Raw genomic sequence first — 20448 nt, forward strand, 5'->3', positions numbered from 1 at the left:
CCCCCGGGCCCAAGATCTTGCCCGATGCGGAAGTCTTCATTTGCTATATCCAAAAGTACGCAGGAAGAAAAGAATAAATATAACCATAAACTGGATCGAGCATAAATATCATGATAAGGAGAAAAGATAATGAAAATGAAAAAGGAACCAAGAGATTGCAAAATCTAGCATCCAACCATCCATTCAATGCGATGCACCAATATACCCTTATAAACAGCTTCAACGCCATTGCTGTAGAATACAATCAACATATCATGTGCTTTTGGCAGCAACACTTGCCTTGTCCTGTACACCTGTGTCTGTGGCAGTAATTGTAGTATTTGTAGGCTTACTGCCAGCAGCGTCAGCAGTAGTACCAGTAGCGTCTGGGTTCAGGGGATGACTAGGGTCATAGCCCACGCTCTTCACAATCCCCAGACCCTTGGTGCGGCCTTCACGGAACAATATCCTGTCGCCTGGGGACAGGAACTCTGGGCGCTGAATGAAGCGGAATGCCACCAGTGCTCGGTCCCCAGTCCGGATGTAAGCACGGTCGATGTCGATTATCGCGCATGTCTGGCGGACTGCTCCAACGTGCAGCATGGCTTGATACTTGGGGCGGATAGTGGTGGCATGCGACAAGATAAGCACTTTGTATGGAATTCGTTAGTCTCGTTTCTTTGGCATGGTACTTACGAATTCATAGTCGTGAATCTGCAAGGTACAATCAAAAACGGAAGGAGGAGGGCGCTTACCTTCAGCGACAAACTCACGATAGACTTTTGGCGGCGCAGTCTCCATCTTCGCCATTACTACCATCCCCTTGCGAACCTCTCTTCGCCGTACGCGCTTCAGAGCAAACGAAGCAGACTGTCCTGCAGAGCATGCATTGACGGGAATCCGTTTCCGCTCAATCGATTTGATAGTCGTTGTTATGAACTGGCCTAGCGAGTCGGGTCCAATCTGCACCGTATCTCCTGCGTGCACAACCCCCGATTTCACAACACCAGAGACCACGGTACCGACGAAAGGCACTGAGAAGTGGTCGTTGACCAAGAACTCGAATGGCGCCTCGGAGTTGTAGTGGCCATAATGAGGTAGGATATTGAGGAATGTGCGGACATAATCGAGACCCTCGCCGGTAACGTTGGAAACCTGGAAGATAGGACAGATACGCTGACTAACAAACTGAGTGGCTGTGTTGACTGTCTCATCCATATCCTTGATGAAGATGGGGATTTTTCGCGCGCCCGGCGATTTAAGGATCCGTTTGAGCTGAGTGATAGTCTCCTGGAGAATCTGGGGAGGACAAATGTCAATTTTAGTAATGACCACCATCACAGGAACATTCAGCGCCAGCGCAATTCCCAAATGTTCCTTGCTCATACCAACTAAACCGTTGTTGGCTGCCACCATCAGTAAGCAGTAGTTGGGGCTGCTACTCAACATTCCAAAGACAGTGGTCCGTAAGTACCGCTCGTGGCCTGCAAGATCAGAGAAAGAGATAATCTTGGCCGATTTCTTGCCAACTTCCTCCCACGATAGCTTACGACCTTTGTCACTGCTGACAATCTCGCCTCCCGCGTCAAATCCCATAATTTCCATGCCGACAGAGCTGGTTCTACCGGTTTCAATTTCGTGCTTGTGTCGGAACAGGTTGACACGTGCCTTGCCACGGCCATCATCAAGGCTTCCTTTGACCAGAACACCTAGCAGGGTGCTCTTCCCAGCATCAACATTTCCTACAACAGCAATCCTAGTCTCAATGACCTCCTCGATCCGATCCGGAACCTGGCGGATCAAGACCTTGCCGCAGCATCCTTTCATTCTCTCGATTCGTGTCTTTGCTTCTTCAGGTCCGTCAACATTGTATGTCAGAAGCACGCGGCAGTGAGCAGGGACGGTATTCGCTGCTTCCCGGAGGCGTTCGAGCGCAGTATCCCACTCAGCTCGTGTAAGGTTCATGGTATCCCCATTGTCTTCAATGCCCAGCTCGAACAACGTCTCTCCTTGGCCTTCATCAATGCGCCTTTGAATCACTCCTGCAAGAGTATGGAGGCTGTCCTCCTCATCTGGGGACGTCCCGAGGAGGATATCTTTCAGTTTGGCTAGACTTGGGGCATCGCTTAGACCAAGCTGATCAAGGATATCAAGCTCGGCATGTTCTTCAGCCACAATAGAAGAAGTTGTGGTGCCATATCCGCTGTCACTAGGAGCAGCAGAGGCTTCAGCGCGGCGCAATTGTTCCCTGGTTACATAGTCGGTAAATTCGCTGAGCGCCTATGAGCCTGATTAGATGAAACTAAATCCGAACCAAGGATACCGCATTGAGTCAAAGACATACCAGCTCGCCCCTGCGCCGTTCCTCCGGGGTCTGTTTCGAAACAACTTGAGGCATGTTTGATTCAACGAGGTTAGATTACGATTGCTTGCTGCTGTCTTCTGGGCGGATCGCCGTTGGGCGCATTCAGCAGTGTATTCGTAATATCATTCTTATGGTGTGAGGAAAGAAAGAGAATACCCAACCGTCGTGGAGCTTTCAGACCATTGTAGACATTGATGGTTTCGAAGCACAGATTGGGCAGAGAGGAAGTGTGTCTGAGTAAGAGAGAGCGTTGCTGTCATAAGTTGGGACTACGTATGGGAAGGACTGTGGATCGCGGGGCAAGGCTCCGCTTTTATCGATAGGACAGCACCTTACATCCTCATACTCAAGGCACAGTGTCAAGACGAGTGAGTCACCCAGTAACTTAGTTGTTGTCAGATCAGTTAGATGACTCATTCGGTTACTCGAGTCTCCGACACAGAAAAATGCAGTGACTAATTTACATTTCATTGCATAGCTAAGGGGCTATGAATCGCACAAATAAATCGTGAGGCCGTTGCTAAGGTAATGCGCCGACATCTCATGCGGCAATCGTAAGAAAGTCTCACTGGAATGAGTCATAGGAGATGTTCCATTGTTATCATTGTTGTTTGTTCATCGTCATTATCGCCATTCGATCGAAACTCGCGGGAAACTCCCGTTGTGTGTTGTGTCCCTTCCCCTTTGCATTATATGCTGCGTATGCTGAATGGCTCTTTTCGCATTGTATTTGATCGATAGACGGCCGGTCTCATCGAAATGGAGGCTCGCTATTCCATCAAGTTTCGCCGTCGTCATCGACATCATCATAGAGGAAATATATGTTTTGATGCTGTTACGATGCTTGCGGGGATATAAGAACGACCGAGTCGCCTGTGCAGTTGATGAGATGTTAGTTTCATATGACCATCCCTCCAGTTCGTATGGATACAGTGTACAACGTACCTCGCACAAAGAGCATTTCTTCTTGTTTCCTTATGGTCTGAAGCAAAGCGTGATTTTCGTCAGATCATATTATCCAAATAACCCGATAATTCGTCCTCATGCTAGAAATATGTAGGCAGAGACATACCTTCACAGTCTCTTCCTCGTTCTCGTCCTCCTCAACCACATAAATTGTCTCCTCGACGTCGCCCAGAACCAGGTTGCAGTGACTATCGTAAGCCTAGTATATGTTAGCCTACATCTAGACAAATGCATAGTCATGATCTGTCGAGAAAAAGCAAGTAAAGAGAAAGGTAAAGAAAATATCAACTCACATGAAGCCGGCCTTTCAATTCGCGATCCCCGCGTAGCTTGACAAAGACAATCTCGTCCAACGACAGGCGCACCAGGTCCAGCGGTTCTGACACAGAAGCGCCTCCGGTTTCTGTGTCTGCCATTGTCTATTTCTATCGTGCAGCTTTGCAAGAATCAAATTAGAGAAATAAAAAAAGAAAGTGGCTGTGTTAAACGAAATCAGAGACAGACATCGCGCTCTTTTTTCTAGATTCCATTCCGAACTTGCTTGACCGCAATGCCAAGATTCGTTAGCAAAAGAGGAATAGCGTTATGTCCAGAACAGTCTAGCCGAATATAGATTACTCTCTGCTCAGTACTGTCTACGGCTCTTTCTCCTTTTCTCTTTTTTTCCCTCTTTTTCCTAGTTTCTAACATTAATTCTGGCACTGGTCTTCCTCTAAGATGTTACTACCTATTGTTGGCGTTGGTATTCAGCTGTCGGTTCCCGACCACGCTGATTGGCCGAAAGAAGGTCTATAACGTGACTGTGCTTAGTCACATCAAAAAAGCCAATCAGCGAGAAAATAAGCTGATGTTATAGTATACGAGCCAGCCAATGAGCAAGCATGAAATCCACCCCCATATATATCTTTCGATACTATCGTTATTTGGATACGTATAGAATTCTTCTTAAATTAGTGCCAATATCTGTCCTCTAATGTAATTCAGCTCGTTTCAGCGTACTATATAAACCGTATCAGGTACTTTCAGAGACGACTTCATTCTCTTTCTAGGCAATGCCCAGTTTGAAATTGCTGTCAACAACTCAAACCAACCCAATCCAAAATGGCTGCCTCATATGCAATCATTATCTGCCATGGCTCTTACCACACCCCAATCCCCTACCAACCCTTCATCATTGCTCTCCAGACCCAAGGCATAGAAGCCTACTGTCCTCAACTCCCAACATCTGACCTACGTAAGCTGAACGTTGGTATCCAGGAGTCGTCCACACTCTCCCAGCCAAATTTCGATAGACCACCACCATCAGGTGGATACCCTCAGCCAGCCGACGATGCTCTCGTCATCAACGAACTGCTCGACAGACTCATCGAAGAGGAGGGCAAGAATGTTATTTTACTAGGGCACTCTGCTGGTGGATTCGTTGCCACGTATTCTGCCAGACGGAAGTATCAAAGGAAGGTTCGACAAGCATCTAATCTGCCCGGAGGACTCGTGGGAATCTTCTACGTTTGTGCCTTTATGATTCCTGTTGGGGAATCTGTACATAGCTTTTTCCAACCGAAGGATGGCCCTGGTATTGTGCCACCGTATTGTCAGTTCCACGTAAGTTGTCTGACAACACCCTTTAAAGACCTTGCTATTACAATATGAAAGACACTAGGTAGGCTGACATTAGAAATCCATAATCTTGCCAGGGCAATGGGTTCGAGGGCATTGCATCCACCGTCAATGCCGCTCAGTACTTCTTCAGTGGTTTGCCCGAGGAAAAGGCAAAGTACTACGAGTCAACTATGACGGCTTCCCCGGTGCCGACGACTGTACTAGACAACGACGCCTACACCGAGCTACCCTGCGCGTACGTTATCGCCGACTCCGATCTAGCTTTACCTGCTGCGTTCCAGGAAGCTATGGTGAAAATGCAATCACAAAGAACTGGAGTGCATGTGAAAGTGTTTAGATGCGATGCCGGCCACTCGCCTCATTTGACATGGACCGATGGGTTGGTTCGGTTTGTCCAATCGTGGGCAGAGTCATTAGTATAGGTTGTGTAAATAGCCTATTTGGACTAGTAACGGGCCGCGAATGATGTGCCTATTGGGTATATACTACATCTGAAATAAAATACACTCCTACCTAGGTAGTCAACGGAAGACCGTGGGTCGTCGCGTTCCAGATTAGCGCGTGCGGCCCGCCGCTTTATGCCTCACCACCGCCGCTCCCTCTCCTCCCCCGTGCCTCTCCTCTCCACGCCGGCCTCACTCGCCGCCGTGTCTGCGAAACCGCAGAAATGGTCAACTTTACGCGATGGAGGGGATAGGACGCGCTAGCTGGCCGTTGCCTCCCTCCAAAAGGAGGCCCGCGGACTCCTCGTCCTCGCCGGGCCTTCCTACGGTTCCCATCTCCTTGGTATTCCTGCCTGGCTTGCTCGCTGGAGTCTTCGAGTTACCTGATCTAGCATTAACTATAGATCCCACGAGAAACGTCTATCTTTGGTGCCGCTGAGGAAACCCTATTCACCAAAGATGTCTCCAGCGCTGTGTCCGGTCCCTTGAACTGTTGTGATGGCGAGAAAAAAACTATTTGAATAGGAGAAGCAGCAGCATCAAGTTTAATAACAATAAGACACTATTAAGCTATTTCTTAATATCCTTTCTTATTAAATAAGTCTAGTTATTTTATATAGCTATTATTATTTTGTTTGTAATGGAAAAGTAAATAAAGAAAGGTAGGTGATATATGTAGTATATAGAATAAAGAACTACTAGAAAATGATTTAATTGTGTATAATTAAAATAGCCAGGCCATTGTCTAATAAAAAGATAACCAAGTTTGAAACTCTGCTAGTTACCAGGTTTAGTAGTCAAACGCGAGAGGATATAAGCAAGTCTATAGTCGGTTCTTTCAAGGAGTTATTGGTTAGGTGACTTTAAATGAGTGAAAAATCCTGCCTACTACTTTTCTAACCACAGGCTTCAAAAACTTGATATTTCGATGACTGTTTTCTTTATAGTCGCTTTTAACTACGTTTTCATATTATTTCTCTCCGATTAAACCATGAGCCGCAACTTCACCAGAAATATCCAGACCACAGCGAGAAGTTTGGTTCGGTTTATTGGGTCTCCCCTTGACAACATTGTGACCAGAAACGGCTCGAACGGTTATCGGTGGTGGAGGTCGGCAGAAGCAGTCTGCAATGCAATAGAGAGAGCTGTGGGTAAGCCCATAGCGCAAATTGCACCTTGACTAATTCCTCTTTGCAGATATCCAGAATGTAGCGACATAAGACATCCGATCAGAATGCCCCTGACAGTTGACAGGCAATGGCCCACACATCCTCCAAGGACAAATGAGACGCGAATGAGCTCATTACAGTAGCACTTCAAACAAAGTCTGGCACTCGAGTAAGTTCAATTCATGTACATCTCGATGGCACTTGGAAGTTCTTCGCATCTTGAGCCGGAAAAGAAGGCGGATATGCATTTGCAAATCTTCCAGGGCACCCTGGACCCCAGTGCATCAAAACCCCAAGAATCGACGTTGTAGCAGATATGACCAATGAACTAAGTGTAAAGCACCACCCACAGCCTATCGAGTCGATCATATAGATGATGACGGCTGATTCGCCGGCACCAAGCAGACAACGGCGGAGATTATTACCTGCTGTGGCTGTCGCCGGGGAAATTGGGTCTGGAGTTATTAGTTTTCAAATCCCAAGACTAATTCAACATTAAGTTTAGTAATGGGAGACGCATACAATAGTCGATTAAGGCGACACTGCAGCAATTAAGCTGCCGGAAATACAATACCCAACAAAAAAAAAAAAAAAAAAAAAAAAAAAAAAAAAAAAAGTCGCGAATGGGCCCTAAATTTGCAGGAACTTCGAGCCCATTCCAAGCGCTTATACTGTTCTTAGGCTGACTGGGTTTCCTGGTGTTGGTGACGGTGTAGTCTTCACTTCCCTCTGTAGGAAAGGTCCCTGAGTTGCGGAAAAATCAATAGATACCCTGTGGGCCTCTGCATATGAACTGTACGATCGTATCTCAGCCCCTTATCAAAGTTCTTCCAGGGACTTTCTGCGACGTACGCCCGGCCCAAATTTGGCGTAGCAACGAAACGGGTTGATTTTGAGATCTACACTAATGTGCGTGAACACCCTGAAAATGTCGGCCCAGAACTACAACTACGAGCCAGTGATCCAGTTGCACGCACCAATCCAGTGACAGGCTAAAAGTCAGTGTTCGTGTTTGGACACAATGTTGAAAACATCAATGATCTGACGGAGCCTGAATCCAAGGGATTAATAGATTGGTTGTTTAGGCTTGGAGAACAGACTGCTCTGATCTGATCCGATGCTATGGCTGATCTATTCAAAAGCGTAGCAAGCTTCATATATACGAAGGTCATGTAGAACGAGAAAGGAAACGAAAACTAAACATCTCTGACATGACAGCCAGCTTTGCCCACAACTACTTTGATCGGCATGGTGCGAAAGTCCGGACCGTATTCACTCATTTTTACTAAATAATCAGAACAGTGCATCGTATGTTCGTGTTCCACGATAATCGAATCCAGATACTTCCACCCCTCTGTAAATGCCCGATACTGTCTTCTCCATAGCACAGCACAGTGGACAATATGGTCTCTGATTGATGTATAATAGAAGTCACGGTCACCGAGCTCCTCCCTAGTCAGGAGCTGTGTCCTGTTCTCGTCGGCGTATGGAAGCCATGACCCGTCGGATTGATATTCTTCGATTGAGAATTCATCTTCACATTCTCCTGGAACCCAATGGTTGCTGAGTATATCATATTGACATCCTTTGGCCTTTGCTTCTTGTACCGAATGGCCGCAGGTCAAGTACTCGGTCTCCGTGTCAAGAATACGTTTGCCGTGAGGATGCGAGATGGTAGTGTTAAGGACGGATTCGAATGTGGTGGGAGAGAAATGAATAACTAGCAAAATGAGGCATCCCCACACCAAAGATGTTGCCACAAAAACTGCACAATGTGTGGTGACTAGAGATGGATTCCTTAACCATCTCGTTATAGAACCAGGGAGGTGTTGATGCTTGGACCTGAAAATCGATTTATGCTCGGTTTCAAAATGCGAAGCGCCCAGGAATGGCTGTGTTTCTTCCATTTTGTCCGAACAATTGGGTGGAAGTTCTCGAAGACTCTCTTCTTTACTGTGTTATACAGATGTATTAGATGGGTCTCAAAAGACTCAGCAAGTGGTGACTTTCATCGCGAAAAGGATTATGCTGTTTAGTGATCGCCCACGTAATGAGAGTGGTGATGACCGTGAGCATCTATAACAATGGCCACTAAGTGATTTGCTGATGTGATCAGCTCAACCACGTCACCCAAGAGTGTGTCAGCAAACTCATGCTGATATCATACCGAAAAATACCAAGGACATTATACGGGACACTCCAGTGAGACCAAAGGAGTTTAATAAGCCCGATGACTCATCGCAAGTCTGTGTCATCGCATCAAAGGATCCTTGTAGAAGTTCTTTTAAACCGGTATTGAGCATAGGGAAACTTTGAATTCCAATAAAATTTGATATAAAATATTATAACCCATTCAAACCAAGTTCTACTATAAACATCAATTAAGTCGTTGATTCAAGATCAGCTTTCACGACAGTACAATCAACATGCGTTTCGCAGTCGTCGTCCTCATCACGCTAGCTGGCCTCGCTGTCGCGGCACCAGCACAAAATTCAAACCAGCCTGGTGATATCTATAAGAGAAGCGAAGACAGCAGCCAAACTCGCGGCGGTATTCCATGGAAGCGAAGCGAAGACAGCAGCCAAACTCGCGGCGGTATTCCCTGGAAGCGAAGCGAAGACAGCAGCCAAACCCGTGGTGGTATTCCTTGGAAGCGCGATGAAGGGGCTTACTAGGGATGAAGCTGTGTTATTCTCGGTCGAGATCAGGACGGCGGATGTCTCTCAAGGGGACTGACGATGACTTCATTTAAATTCTTTATTAGTGGTCTTGACGGACCGAATCATCCTGGTTCTAGTCTTTCAAAGAAGACAATATCCTATCATGACTGAAATTGGGGTAGACTAGAGTTTATGTCCTGCATTTTATCAATGATCCTGAATAAGTTCTAGGCTTTAAGCTTTTATACACTATCTTTTTCGTAGACCTAATCAAAATACATGTACGTACCCTCTATTAGCATGATTTTGAGATCTCGGGAAGGTGAAAAAGTGCCGGTAACCAATACAGTACTTCACCGCCTGCCGCTCGTTATCACCTGCCGCCCGATTTCTCAAAATTATACCAAATTTTCATATTCGAATAGCTTCATCAATATGGCTCCAATTGATGAGGCGGTTGCATTTTTAAGATCGCAAGTTCCAGACGAAAAGATTAATATTACTAGAGTCGCAAAATTTTTTGGTGTTGACTGTAATACGCTGTCAAGAAGATACCGTGGGATTCAGAACACGTACGACGCGCAATACGACAACCAGTGATTATTGAATAATTGACAATCTACTGAGCTTATAAAATGGATTAATACGTTGATAGAGCGCGGTATTCTATTTATAATTATAATGCTTAATAATTTTACAAAGGAACTATCTAGAAAAGAAGCTAGCAAGAATTAGGCTTTATATTAGATCAAGGCTTATTTTAATTAATTAATCTCACACTATTCTCTAGGCCTTGACGTGCAAAGAAAAAGAGCAGATTTAGTGTATAAATATTTATTATATTTTAAACTTTTAATGTGGAAGATTAAGAAATATAATATTAAACTAGAATAAATCTATAATATAGATGAAAAAGGCTTCATGATTAGAATTATATCAAGATTAAAAAGAGTCTTTTCCTGGTATTAATATAAGTAAGGAGGGCTTAAGCAGCATATTTAAAATAGAAATTAAGAGTAGATTATAATGATTGCTTACATTTATACTAATAAAATAATACTTTCTCTAGACTTAATCTATATAGCTAAATCTGGTAATCTTTAAGAATCTTAGCTTAATAATTTTGATTCTAAGGAGTATACTTACTTCTTTATAGCTTTAGAAAGTGGTTAGATAAATAAGAAGCTGGGATATTAATGATTAATTTAAATATTTAATCAAGAAACTAGATAAAAGGCAGGATAAGGATATTAACTCTTGATTCTTGATGGCTATAGCTTATATCTCAATATGAAGTTTATAAACTATTGCCATTCAAATAAGATTCTATTAGGAATCTTTCTGGCTTATGCAACGTATACTTTACAGCCTCTTAATATATTTCTTTTTGCGCTCTTATCTTGAGCCTATTCTAATAAATTAGAATAGTTTATTTACTAAAGTTAAGGATATAGCCATCTGTGACGGGGGTTGCAAGAACGTAGCTGGGATTCGGCTTCGGCCTAGGAATCGATTCGAATATATAACGTATATACATGTATGCTCAGCAGCTAATCGCTGCTTCATGAAGGCCTAAGGCCACCTATAGTTATAAGACGGTGTATATTAAATCACTAGTCTAATTAATAGCAGAAAGCTGGGTAAGGTCATATATCTACTATATTTTGAAGCTATTTCTAACTTTATCTAGAATTCTACCTTATAGCTATCCCTCTCTTTATAAAGGCGCGTTCCTAAGCTTAAAATTTTACAGGCTTGTAGAGTTTAATATATAGAATTAATAGTTTAAGTTTTATAATAAAATCCTTATTCTTAATAAAGAAATTAAAGGTAGATAATAGATATTAGATAAAGGATTAAATATATAGAAAATAGTTAAAATTAATACTAATAAAAAGTATATATAAATCCTTATCTTATTTATTCTAACTTTCTTTTCTTTTTTTTTCTTTTCCTCAGCCTTATCTTCTTTCTTAATAATAAATGTTATCTTAATACCACACTTTTTTATTAAATTTTCATTAAATATAGATTTAGTATATCTTATATTATTAATTTCTTGCTTTTTCTATATCGATTTGATGTTTAAGGCAATAGTAAGGTGGTTTTAACCACCTTATAATTAAGTGTGATAATTAATTTAAAGTGCTTAATTCTAATAATTTAAATTTGCTCTAGTTATCCCTTTTTTTAAGAGTAGTGTTCCAATGCTTAAGAAAATATTAATATAATAGTAATTTACTGTTATTAATCTAGATTTATCCTTATATTTAGAGTATCTTATAAAAATATTGTTTATATAAGTAAGTTGATTATATAAGATGAGTCATAAAGTTAAGTAAATATTAATATGAATAAATGGATAGCTTAAATCTTTATATACTCCTAAGGGTTCTTTAGTTAAGCCTTTTAATGTAGTTTCTACTTTTAGTGTTGTATCTAATAACTTCTAATCCCCTACATCTTTGAAGGGCAAGATAAGTAATAATATTTTATATATAAGGTTTTAATACTAATAGAGTATAGAAATATGTAGTTAAATCTCTATATAAGCTCTTATACTTAGCCTATTTTTAATTCTAGACCACTTTAAATTCTTATAACTATATTAAGTAATAGTATACTTATTATGATACTATAACTTAATTATATATATATTATCAAATACTTAAGTGCAAATATGTCTCTATAAGTATATATTTATACTCTAGTTTAGGTGTCTATACTATTAAATATCTCTTATTTTATAACTAATACTAATAATTTATAGTACTTTAAATCTCTATTAAACTGCCTAAAGACTTTAGCTAATAAGTTTTATTAGGATTTAATAGCAGGAAACTTCAGTAATTAATATTATATATTAAATAAAGCACTTAAGGCTTCAAATTATATATTTAAAAAATATATTATTAAGACAGACTTTAATACTAAAATTAATAATAAAAATATAGCTTTAACTCAGCTTAGTTTATTTAAAAAGCATTTAATTATAGTAATTTATATTATTTTATTAAAAAAGCTTTATCCTCACTATTTCTATTCCTAGTTAATATATTTAGCTGGTAACCCTACTAACTTTAATAAAAAAAGAAGGTCTCCTTTACTTCCTCTTATTAAGTTTATTTATGAATAGATATTTATACCTAGATCTTTAGGCTTTTAATCTTATAATTTATCTTCTTAGCTTTTATAATTAATTAGTTAAGCTTTTATTAATTATATAATATAAGTTTCCTTTAAATCTTATAACTAATGACTCTTACTAATAGTTTATAATATAAAATAGGTCCTATATTTATCCTTTACTATTATAAATTAAACTTTTCTTTATCTCTTTTTTCCTTATTTTGAGTTATAAATAGTCTTGTAATTTTAAAGATAAATTTTAAATATAGTATAATTATTAATATTCTTCTTAAATTCCTATATGTAATCTTCTTTAGAATAATCTGCCTACTTAATAAAGTATATTTTATTCTTTTTAAAGCTTTTTTTTATATAAATTTCTTTAATCTTATATTCTCTAATATTATTTATAATAAGACTATCAGATAAGGTTTTGTTTCTAGCTATATCTTTAAATAGTTTTAATAGTAAGATATAGAATATTAGATGCAATTATTAATATTATAAAGATATTTTTAGCTTATATATATTTATTTCTTATGTATTTAGTATTTAGAAGGGTCTAATAAACTTAGAATTAAACTTTAATTTCTTTCTATCTAGGAGATAGATGTTTATAGTTTATAATATCACCTTATTATTAATTTAAAACTATATTACTATGTATTTTTTATTAAAATATTTAGACTAATTCTCTAATGCTTTCTCTAGTAGCTTTTAAAGTTCTTTATATTTGATTTATAGTTAGATTGTCTATTTAGTTGCTAGTATTTGATCTTTTTTTGTCTCTGAGGTTTTCTTATTAGAATCTATACCTAGGAGGTCCTAATTAATATTGATGCAAATATCTTCTTGAAAGCTTATTAGTGCTTTGGTAGATGATATTCTAGTGATGCTATATATATTATTATTATATATGTATTAAGCTAGTGCTAATCACTATATCTAGTTATTTTATAATAAATTGATATATGACTGAAAGTAATATTCTAATATCTAATTCTGTTGTTCTGTTTAGCTATTAGTTTAAGGATGATAAGTTATACTAATTCTCCTTTTTATATTAAAGTACTAACAGAGTATTTTCTAAAATATAACTATAAATATTATTGCTCAATTGCTTATAATATTCTTAGGTATAATAAAGTATTTAATTATTAATTTATATATAGTCTCTGCCAGTTTTTTTACTAATATAGTAGTAGATATAGATTTATATATAATATATTTTGTTAATAGTTCTATAATAACTATAATAATATTGTACATTTTTCCCCTTTAATTTAAAGATAGAAGCTCCACTATAAAATCTAAAATAACTAACTCCCAAGGTTTTATAGATTTTAGTAATGGCTTTATCAGTCTATATTCTTTATGCTATAGCACACAATTATATTAGCACTTTATATATATTAAATAATAGTATTGAACCGCATTATAAAGCCCTCACTAGAAATATTTTAATAATATTATTTTATATATCCTTTTAATGCTGAAATAACCTTCTTATAAATTATTATAATTAACTTGCAGGACTTCTTACCTAAATACATAATCATATAGTATATATACTATATCTTTAAATCTAAATAGATCATCAGCTCCAATGTACTAATAAGAATAATTTATCTTTAAATTTAGATCTACTATCTATTTTTATATATTCCTAGCTTATATATCTATTTATTAATAACAATAAATAATAATAATAAGCTCTTCAGGCATATCTAAATAGACTGTCTTGATTATAGTAGCTATTATTATTTTAAATCTTAGTATTAAGAATTCTAGATCTTTTATAATACTAATAATTATTTTTTTTTAACTGCTAGATACATTTTAATATCCAGAATTTAAATTATTATTAATTTAAAGAGTCTTCATTGTCTCTTTTAAATATATAAATTTTATACTATTAGAACTATATTTATATTTAGAGGATTTTATTCTTATTAAATAAAATCCTTAATTTAGCTTTTCCTTTAATATTAATAATAGGATCTATTAATTATCTTTAACTTTAATATAGTCTAGCTTTTAACTTGATATATTTATAAGATTTCTATACCCTAGCTAATATTTAATATTAAAATTAAATGCTGTAAGCTTCTTAGTTTATTAAGCCTACCTTTAATTTAGTTTTTTTGTAGTCATGAAATACTAAAGATTATTATAATCTAAAAGAATAGTTATAGGCCTATTATTATCTTTTAGATAGTGCCTTTAGTATTTAAAGATTTTAATAATAGCTAATAGCTCTTTATTATATATTTTATAGTTAAGTTTAATTAAGATTATTTTTTAAGAGTAGAATATTATTAGATATTATAATTTATTAACTTTTAACTAATTTAGAATCACTGCTATAGTAAAGTTTAATATATTAGTTTCTATTCTAAATAGGAGTTCTAGTTTAAAATATTTAAATATAAATGCTTATATAAAGTGTTTCTTAAGGATTTTAAAGGTGTTTTGTGTTTCTTTAGTAAAAATAAACTTTATATTAGCTTTTTGTTCTACTTTTAACCTTTTTTATATTTATTTATAACCCTTAGTTATATTCAATAATAGTGTAATAATTGCGGAATATTTCTTGATAAATCTATGATAGAAATTAGTAAAGTTTAAGAATTAAGCCATATTCTATATATTTTTAAATTTGGGCTATTTTTAAATAATAATGACATATTTAGATTTTATTCAAATACTTTTTATTCTGACTATAAAATCTAGAAAATGTACTTCATCGATTTTAAAAACACATTTTAATAGCTTAATATACAACTTATATTACCGTAAATAGTTTAATATCTTATAAATATTCTTTTCATAGGTAGCTTTATCCTTTAAATATATAATAATATTATCTAGATATACTATATAGCTCATATTTAGAAGGTTGCTCAGTGCTTAATTTATATATAATTAAAAAATTACTGAGACATTTGCTAGCCTAAATAGTATAATAGTATATTTATAATGTCTATATTGAATATAAAAAGTGATTTTCCACTTATCTCTCTTCTTGATTTGAATGCAATAATATATATCTTAGAGATTTAGCTATATGAATATTAATACTCTAGAGAGCTGATTTAAAATCTCTCTAATTAATAGTAAAGAATATTAGTTCTTAATTATAATAGTATTTACCCTTTAATAGTTAATACATAGCTATAGACTATTATCTTTCTTAAATATAAATAAGATAGATGCTCTAGCAGGACTTTTTAACTTATAAATCTAGCCTTTAACTAGGTTCTTTATTAGATATTTTTAAAGTACTTTTTATTCTTTTAAATTTAGCTAATAAATTAAATAATATAATAGTTCTTTACTAGGCTCTAAATTAATAATATAATTATAGATTATATATTTAGATAATACTACTACCTACTTCTTTAAGAAGATATTAAGATATAATTCCAAGTATGCTAACAATTTTAAAATATTAATAACTACTAATTATAAAAGACTCTTAGTCTCCTCCTTATCTAGATTAATTTTTTTTATTATAACTCTTCTTGGATTTATAATATAAATAGTCTTTTTATTCTTTATAGCTTAGTAGAGTTCTTAAGCCATAATCTACTTTATATATAATTTTAGTATGTGCTCTGTGGGTATATTACTTCTATTTTTTATAAAGTTCTATTACTATATAGTCCTATAACTCATATAGTAGAGCGCGAGCTTAGCCTTTTATTTAATAGGCTAGCAGTAATATTATTATCTTATAATATAGTAGATATTAGAATTTGCAGCTAAGTGCTATAGTAATCTAAGTATAATATTATACCTTTTTATATTAATAATACTATAAATCTACTAAATATTTTCTAGTCTATTTTCTAAATTAAGAGCAATAATAATTAATAAAGTCTTTCTATATATTAGTATTAAATGTCTGTCAATCATTTTTATAATTATAATTAGACTTATTAGAAAATATGCATTCTTTTATATCTATTCTTAGTCTATAAAGTTATCTTTAGCAGCTCTATTAATTAAGATAAGTAATTTTATGTAATTTTTTAAAATTTATATATAAATATATATATTAATATATAATCCTTAATTTAATTATATAGTATATAGTCTTAATATTATAGTAATATATCAGATCTTATTAGGAAGTTATTTTAAATCCTTCTTAGATCTTTTATTAAGATCTTTAGAGTAATAATTCTTCTCTATATATTCTTTTTTATTATAGTAAGTATATATTAATAACTTTTAAGCCTTTAACCTATCTCTAAAATCTTTAGTTTTAGATTTCTTCTAGAAATAATAACTACTATAGTAGTTATTTTTTTAGTTAGATTTATTACTTTGATTTAAGTTTTAATCTAAAGCTTTATTTTTTAAACCTAAATTTAACTCTATAATTTATTTTTAAATAGCTTAGAGTTCCTTCTTTTATTTTAGTATAGAATCTTTTATTTTTTAAAGATATATTATATAGTTATTATACTTCTCAGGTTTGTTATTTTATTATATAGTCTTAATATATATAGATTTTATAATTTAATCTTTAAGGTAATATTTCCAATTTTTATTTATATAGATTTGTTCTAAGAGATATTCTAATCTTTAGATATAAATATTAAATTTAGATATAGTTTAGTCTTTTTATTACTATACCTATTAGTATTACTTATTTACATCTTAATGCAATAATTCTAAAATATATATAATATCTATTAGAAAAGATTTAAAGTCTTTTTATATTATATAATTAATCTTTATCTTATCTTTTATAAATATATTTTATTAATTAAATATTTTCTAACTTAACCCTTCAACTACAGTTAATATTTTATATTAGTTAATATCTTTAAAGTTATAATATTTTATAAAATAATATTTAAATTAAAGCTTAAAGAATTCTAATTTCTTTATATTAGTACTATTATACTTTCTTTTAAATATTAGCTTTAACTATTTTAAGAGAATAATTTCTATAAATACTTATAATCTCTTTTAACTTAGTAGCTTTTCCTTAGTTATTATTTTAATATTAATTATCTCTTACTCTCTTCTTTTCTTTTTTAGATTAAAGTAATTTGAATCTTTCTACATATTAAAACTCTATATTAGTAAACTTATTAATAATAAATATAATAATTATTACTCTAGCTTTTTAAGCTTTTAAAATATAATTTATATTATAATCCTTTAATACTATATCTCTATAACTTTAGCCACTCTAATTTTAAATTTAATAAGTTTATCTATTATTATTATTAGAAAGTCTTTCTTTAAATACTCTATTAATAATTTTAAATAAAATTATAAGTGTTAGGATCTTATTCTAAATTTTTATAACTACTAATTCTATAACCATAATCTTAATATTTATCTTACTAGCTATTATTAAAAATATATTAGCTTTACCTTTCCCTTTATTACTTAACTTTAACTTTATAACTCTTACTTCTTCTTTTTCTATTAGAATCTCTTTAATATCTAAAAGATATTTAACTAAAGATAATAAATTCTTAGAGGCTTATTTTTAAATATATAGAGAAATACATTTTAGAGCTATTCTAGACAATAATTACTAGGCCCTTATAAAGTAAGTAATTAGACTATAATAAGGATTACAAGAATATAGCTAAGATTCAGCTTTAGCCTAAAAATTAATTTAAATATATAATATATATATATATATGCTTAGCAGCTAATCACTACTTTATAAAGATCTAAGGCCACCCATGGTTATAAGATGGTGTATGCCAAGCTGCTAGTCTAATTAGCAGCGGGAAGCCAAGCGAGGTCATGTGCCTGCTGTACTTTAAAGCTATTCCCAACTCCATCCAGGATTCCGCCTTACACCATCTCAGAAAATAGGACTTTTTTTAACTTTTTTGGAATAGTTAGAATACATCTTTTATACCTTAAAATATTAAATCTGGCTTTAAAAATACTAGTTTATATCCATTTAATCTGGAGATTGTTTTACAACATTTTACGAAGAAACTAGAAAGCAGGCTATTATCTAGTAAATCTTCAGCTTTAATATTTAAAATAGAAGATTAGAGATGTATTTGATTACTTCTAAAGAAAGTAATTGTTGATTTTAATAATCAAAAGACTTAGAAGCTTAATAATATAATGATATTTCTTACAACTAAGGTTACTCTGCTTAAAATGTGTTGCGAAGACTTAGAAAAAGCACTTATTAATAAGTAGAAGTATTATAATTAAAAGAAACCTTTACTACTCATTTTTTCTAACAAGAATAATAATAATATGATATTTTTTAGTCCTTAAAAGGTTTAGCAAGCTTATAATTTTTAATTTTAAAAAGATTAAGAAATGCTTGACATGCAGGCTTAAAAAAAGAATAAAAAGCTTCAATAATACCTTATAAAGGAGGAAAAAGAGTGCTTAAAGATTAAGAAAGTTAAGATTTGTTAAAAAAATTAAGAAATCTATTAAAATAAGACAGTAGAAAAGTAATGCCTTAAAATTAAGAAAATTCTTACATATTAGCTTAATCTATAATTTTAAAATAATATAAAAATGATTTTAAGTACTTTTATAAAGTAAAAGAGCTAATCTCTAGTAAAATCTATTAAAAATGAGGCTTCTAAGGTTTCTAAGTATGCTGATGAGCCTCTTTTAATAATAAATTATCACAGTCGCTAAATCCGTCTTTCAGTATGTTTTCGCAATTAATTGACTTGCTTAATAGATTCTCTGTGGCCGATTTACTACTACTCCATAGATTTAATAAATATTTAATATTATATGGTGTTCAAAAGCTTCAAAATATTTTCCTAGTAAATCGACAAAATCGGGCGGCAGATGATAACGAGCGGCAGGCGGTGAAGTACTGTATACCAAACTCATTGATCTCTCAAGACTTTTACTAAGATTTCTACCACCCTGTCCTTGCCCGCCTTAACCGCTGCGAGAAGAACGCTCGTACCTTCACAATCTGTCGCATTTGGATCCGCACCCGAATCCAACAGCATCTTCATGGTCTCCACGTGTCCATTTTCTGCACAATGATGCAGCGGTGTTCGGCCCTCATTGTCACGCGAGTCAACGTATGAACCACTGCGTAGGAGGATGGCGACAATCGCACTGTGTCCTTCGCGGGCAGCCATGTGGACGGCTGCCTCCATCTGGCTCAGGCCCTCTGGGATTTGAGTCCGTGCGTTCGCAGACTCGGGGTTATTGGTGTCCGTTTCAACTATCTCTTGAAGGAGACTACTGCTGACGTCTTGCAGCTGCCACAACGGCGTGGCAGGAGCATCGTTGTTTGTCTGAGCCCGGTCTGGTTGTCTGGGCGGTCTTATGGGCAGAGTTGCTGCTCTAGCAGCTTTATTGCTTTCAGGTCGCGTCATGTCAAGTGTGTTATGTTCTAGAAAGGTTGATTCAAAGTCGATATTGTCGAGACTCAAGTCATTGTCGTACAAATCTTCTTGCGGCACAGGAGGTAGAACCCCAACAGCTTGAGTTGTATTGTGTACATCAGATTCTGATCTTGGCAGCTCAGTGAAACCATTATAGAGGCTCTCAAGACTATGACAATGGCTACACTCTGAACAACGTGACAGAGCACTCGGATTCCTTCTCAGTGCTTGATGCACTTGCTGCGCGAACTGCTCGGTTTGTCTGATTTGATCCGCAATTTTTCGCCCTGGGAATAAATAGAAACTTAATATTGATAATGACAGAAAAGCAGTTTCTGTGGCGAAGAGCATAGAATAAGCTTACGATACTTCCGCTGGGCAATCCTGTTCTGCTCCCTTCGCCTTTCCTTATGGGGAGTATCTCCCAGAGGTACACTGCACTGTCTGGTAACCGGCGGAGTTGGAACTAGGCTGTCAAGGCACGCCACAGGAGGTGTATCAACACTTCTGCTTTCGATTGTTCGATTGTAGGTCAGAGGAGGCCCTTGGCGAGAAGCCATTATCTTGCGCGATTATACTTTGCTCTTGATTTACCTATCCCTTAACATGTAGCTTTATTGCTTCTTAAGTTGTTATTCCTTATCTCTAGGCCTCCCCAGGATTGGTAGGCTAGACGTGGACTAAGTTGTTACCCCTCTTTTACCAGGATGCGCATCCAGCACTGCTTGTCTAGTTAGGTTCTTGATTGGT

At 35.1% G+C, this 20448-nt stretch overlaps 5 protein-coding genes across 5 annotated transcripts in view, besides 2 other annotated features; 2 read left to right on the forward strand and 3 right to left on the reverse strand.

Annotated features, from left to right (window-relative positions):
• The window catches only part of UA08_03505 (hypothetical protein), a gene marked incomplete at both ends in the record, with an annotated part of 3474 nt that extends 1097 nt beyond the window's left edge, over nucleotides 1–2377 (reverse strand). Inside the window, 4 exons of the mRNA XM_020265813.1 lie at nucleotides 206–231; nucleotides 333–629; nucleotides 735–2259; nucleotides 2324–2377. Coding sequence (XP_020121511.1) covers nucleotides 206–231; nucleotides 333–629; nucleotides 735–2259; nucleotides 2324–2377 — 1902 coding nt within the window. The remainder of the gene's footprint in view (nucleotides 1–205; nucleotides 232–332; nucleotides 630–734; nucleotides 2260–2323) is intronic.
• Nucleotides 2378–3353: 976 nt separating this feature from the next.
• Nucleotides 3354–3726, reverse strand: UA08_03506 (hypothetical protein; the record flags this gene model as incomplete). The annotated part of the gene is made up of 2 exons (XM_020265814.1): nucleotides 3354–3509; nucleotides 3604–3726. The coding sequence occupies 2 exons, from the start codon at nucleotides 3724–3726 to the stop codon at nucleotides 3354–3356; spliced, it is 279 nt and encodes a 92-aa protein (XP_020121510.1).
• A 685-nt stretch (nucleotides 3727–4411) lies between these two features.
• Nucleotides 4412–5627, forward strand: UA08_03507 (hypothetical protein; the record flags this gene model as incomplete). Its single annotated transcript, XM_020265815.1, has 3 exons — nucleotides 4412–4912; nucleotides 5005–5220; nucleotides 5448–5627. The coding sequence occupies 3 exons, from the start codon at nucleotides 4412–4414 to the stop codon at nucleotides 5625–5627; spliced, it is 897 nt and encodes a 298-aa protein (XP_020121213.1).
• A 3341-nt stretch (nucleotides 5628–8968) lies between these two features.
• Nucleotides 8969–9217, forward strand: UA08_03508 (hypothetical protein; the record flags this gene model as incomplete). Its single annotated transcript, XM_020265816.1, has 1 exon — nucleotides 8969–9217. One exon carries the CDS (start codon nucleotides 8969–8971, stop codon nucleotides 9215–9217), a length of 249 nt encoding a protein of 82 aa, XP_020121212.1.
• Nucleotides 9218–9557: 340 nt separating this feature from the next.
• Nucleotides 9558–9930: a repeat region (Identified by RepeatMasker using a combination of RepBase library and repeat library created with RepeatScout).
• A 728-nt stretch (nucleotides 9931–10658) lies between these two features.
• Nucleotides 10659–18175: a repeat region (Identified by RepeatMasker using a combination of RepBase library and repeat library created with RepeatScout).
• Nucleotides 18176–19185: 1010 nt separating this feature from the next.
• Nucleotides 19186–20258, reverse strand: UA08_03509 (hypothetical protein; the record flags this gene model as incomplete). The annotated part of the gene is made up of 2 exons (XM_020265817.1): nucleotides 19186–19985; nucleotides 20063–20258. 2 exons carry the CDS (start codon nucleotides 20256–20258, stop codon nucleotides 19186–19188), a joined length of 996 nt encoding a protein of 331 aa, XP_020121646.1.
• Between the last annotated feature and the right edge of the window lie 190 nt (nucleotides 20259–20448).

This window comes from Talaromyces atroroseus (assembly GCF_001907595.1).
Source record: "Talaromyces atroroseus strain IBT 11181 chromosome Unknown scaffold_3, whole genome shotgun sequence".
Taxonomy (NCBI): domain Eukaryota; kingdom Fungi; phylum Ascomycota; class Eurotiomycetes; order Eurotiales; family Trichocomaceae; genus Talaromyces; species Talaromyces atroroseus.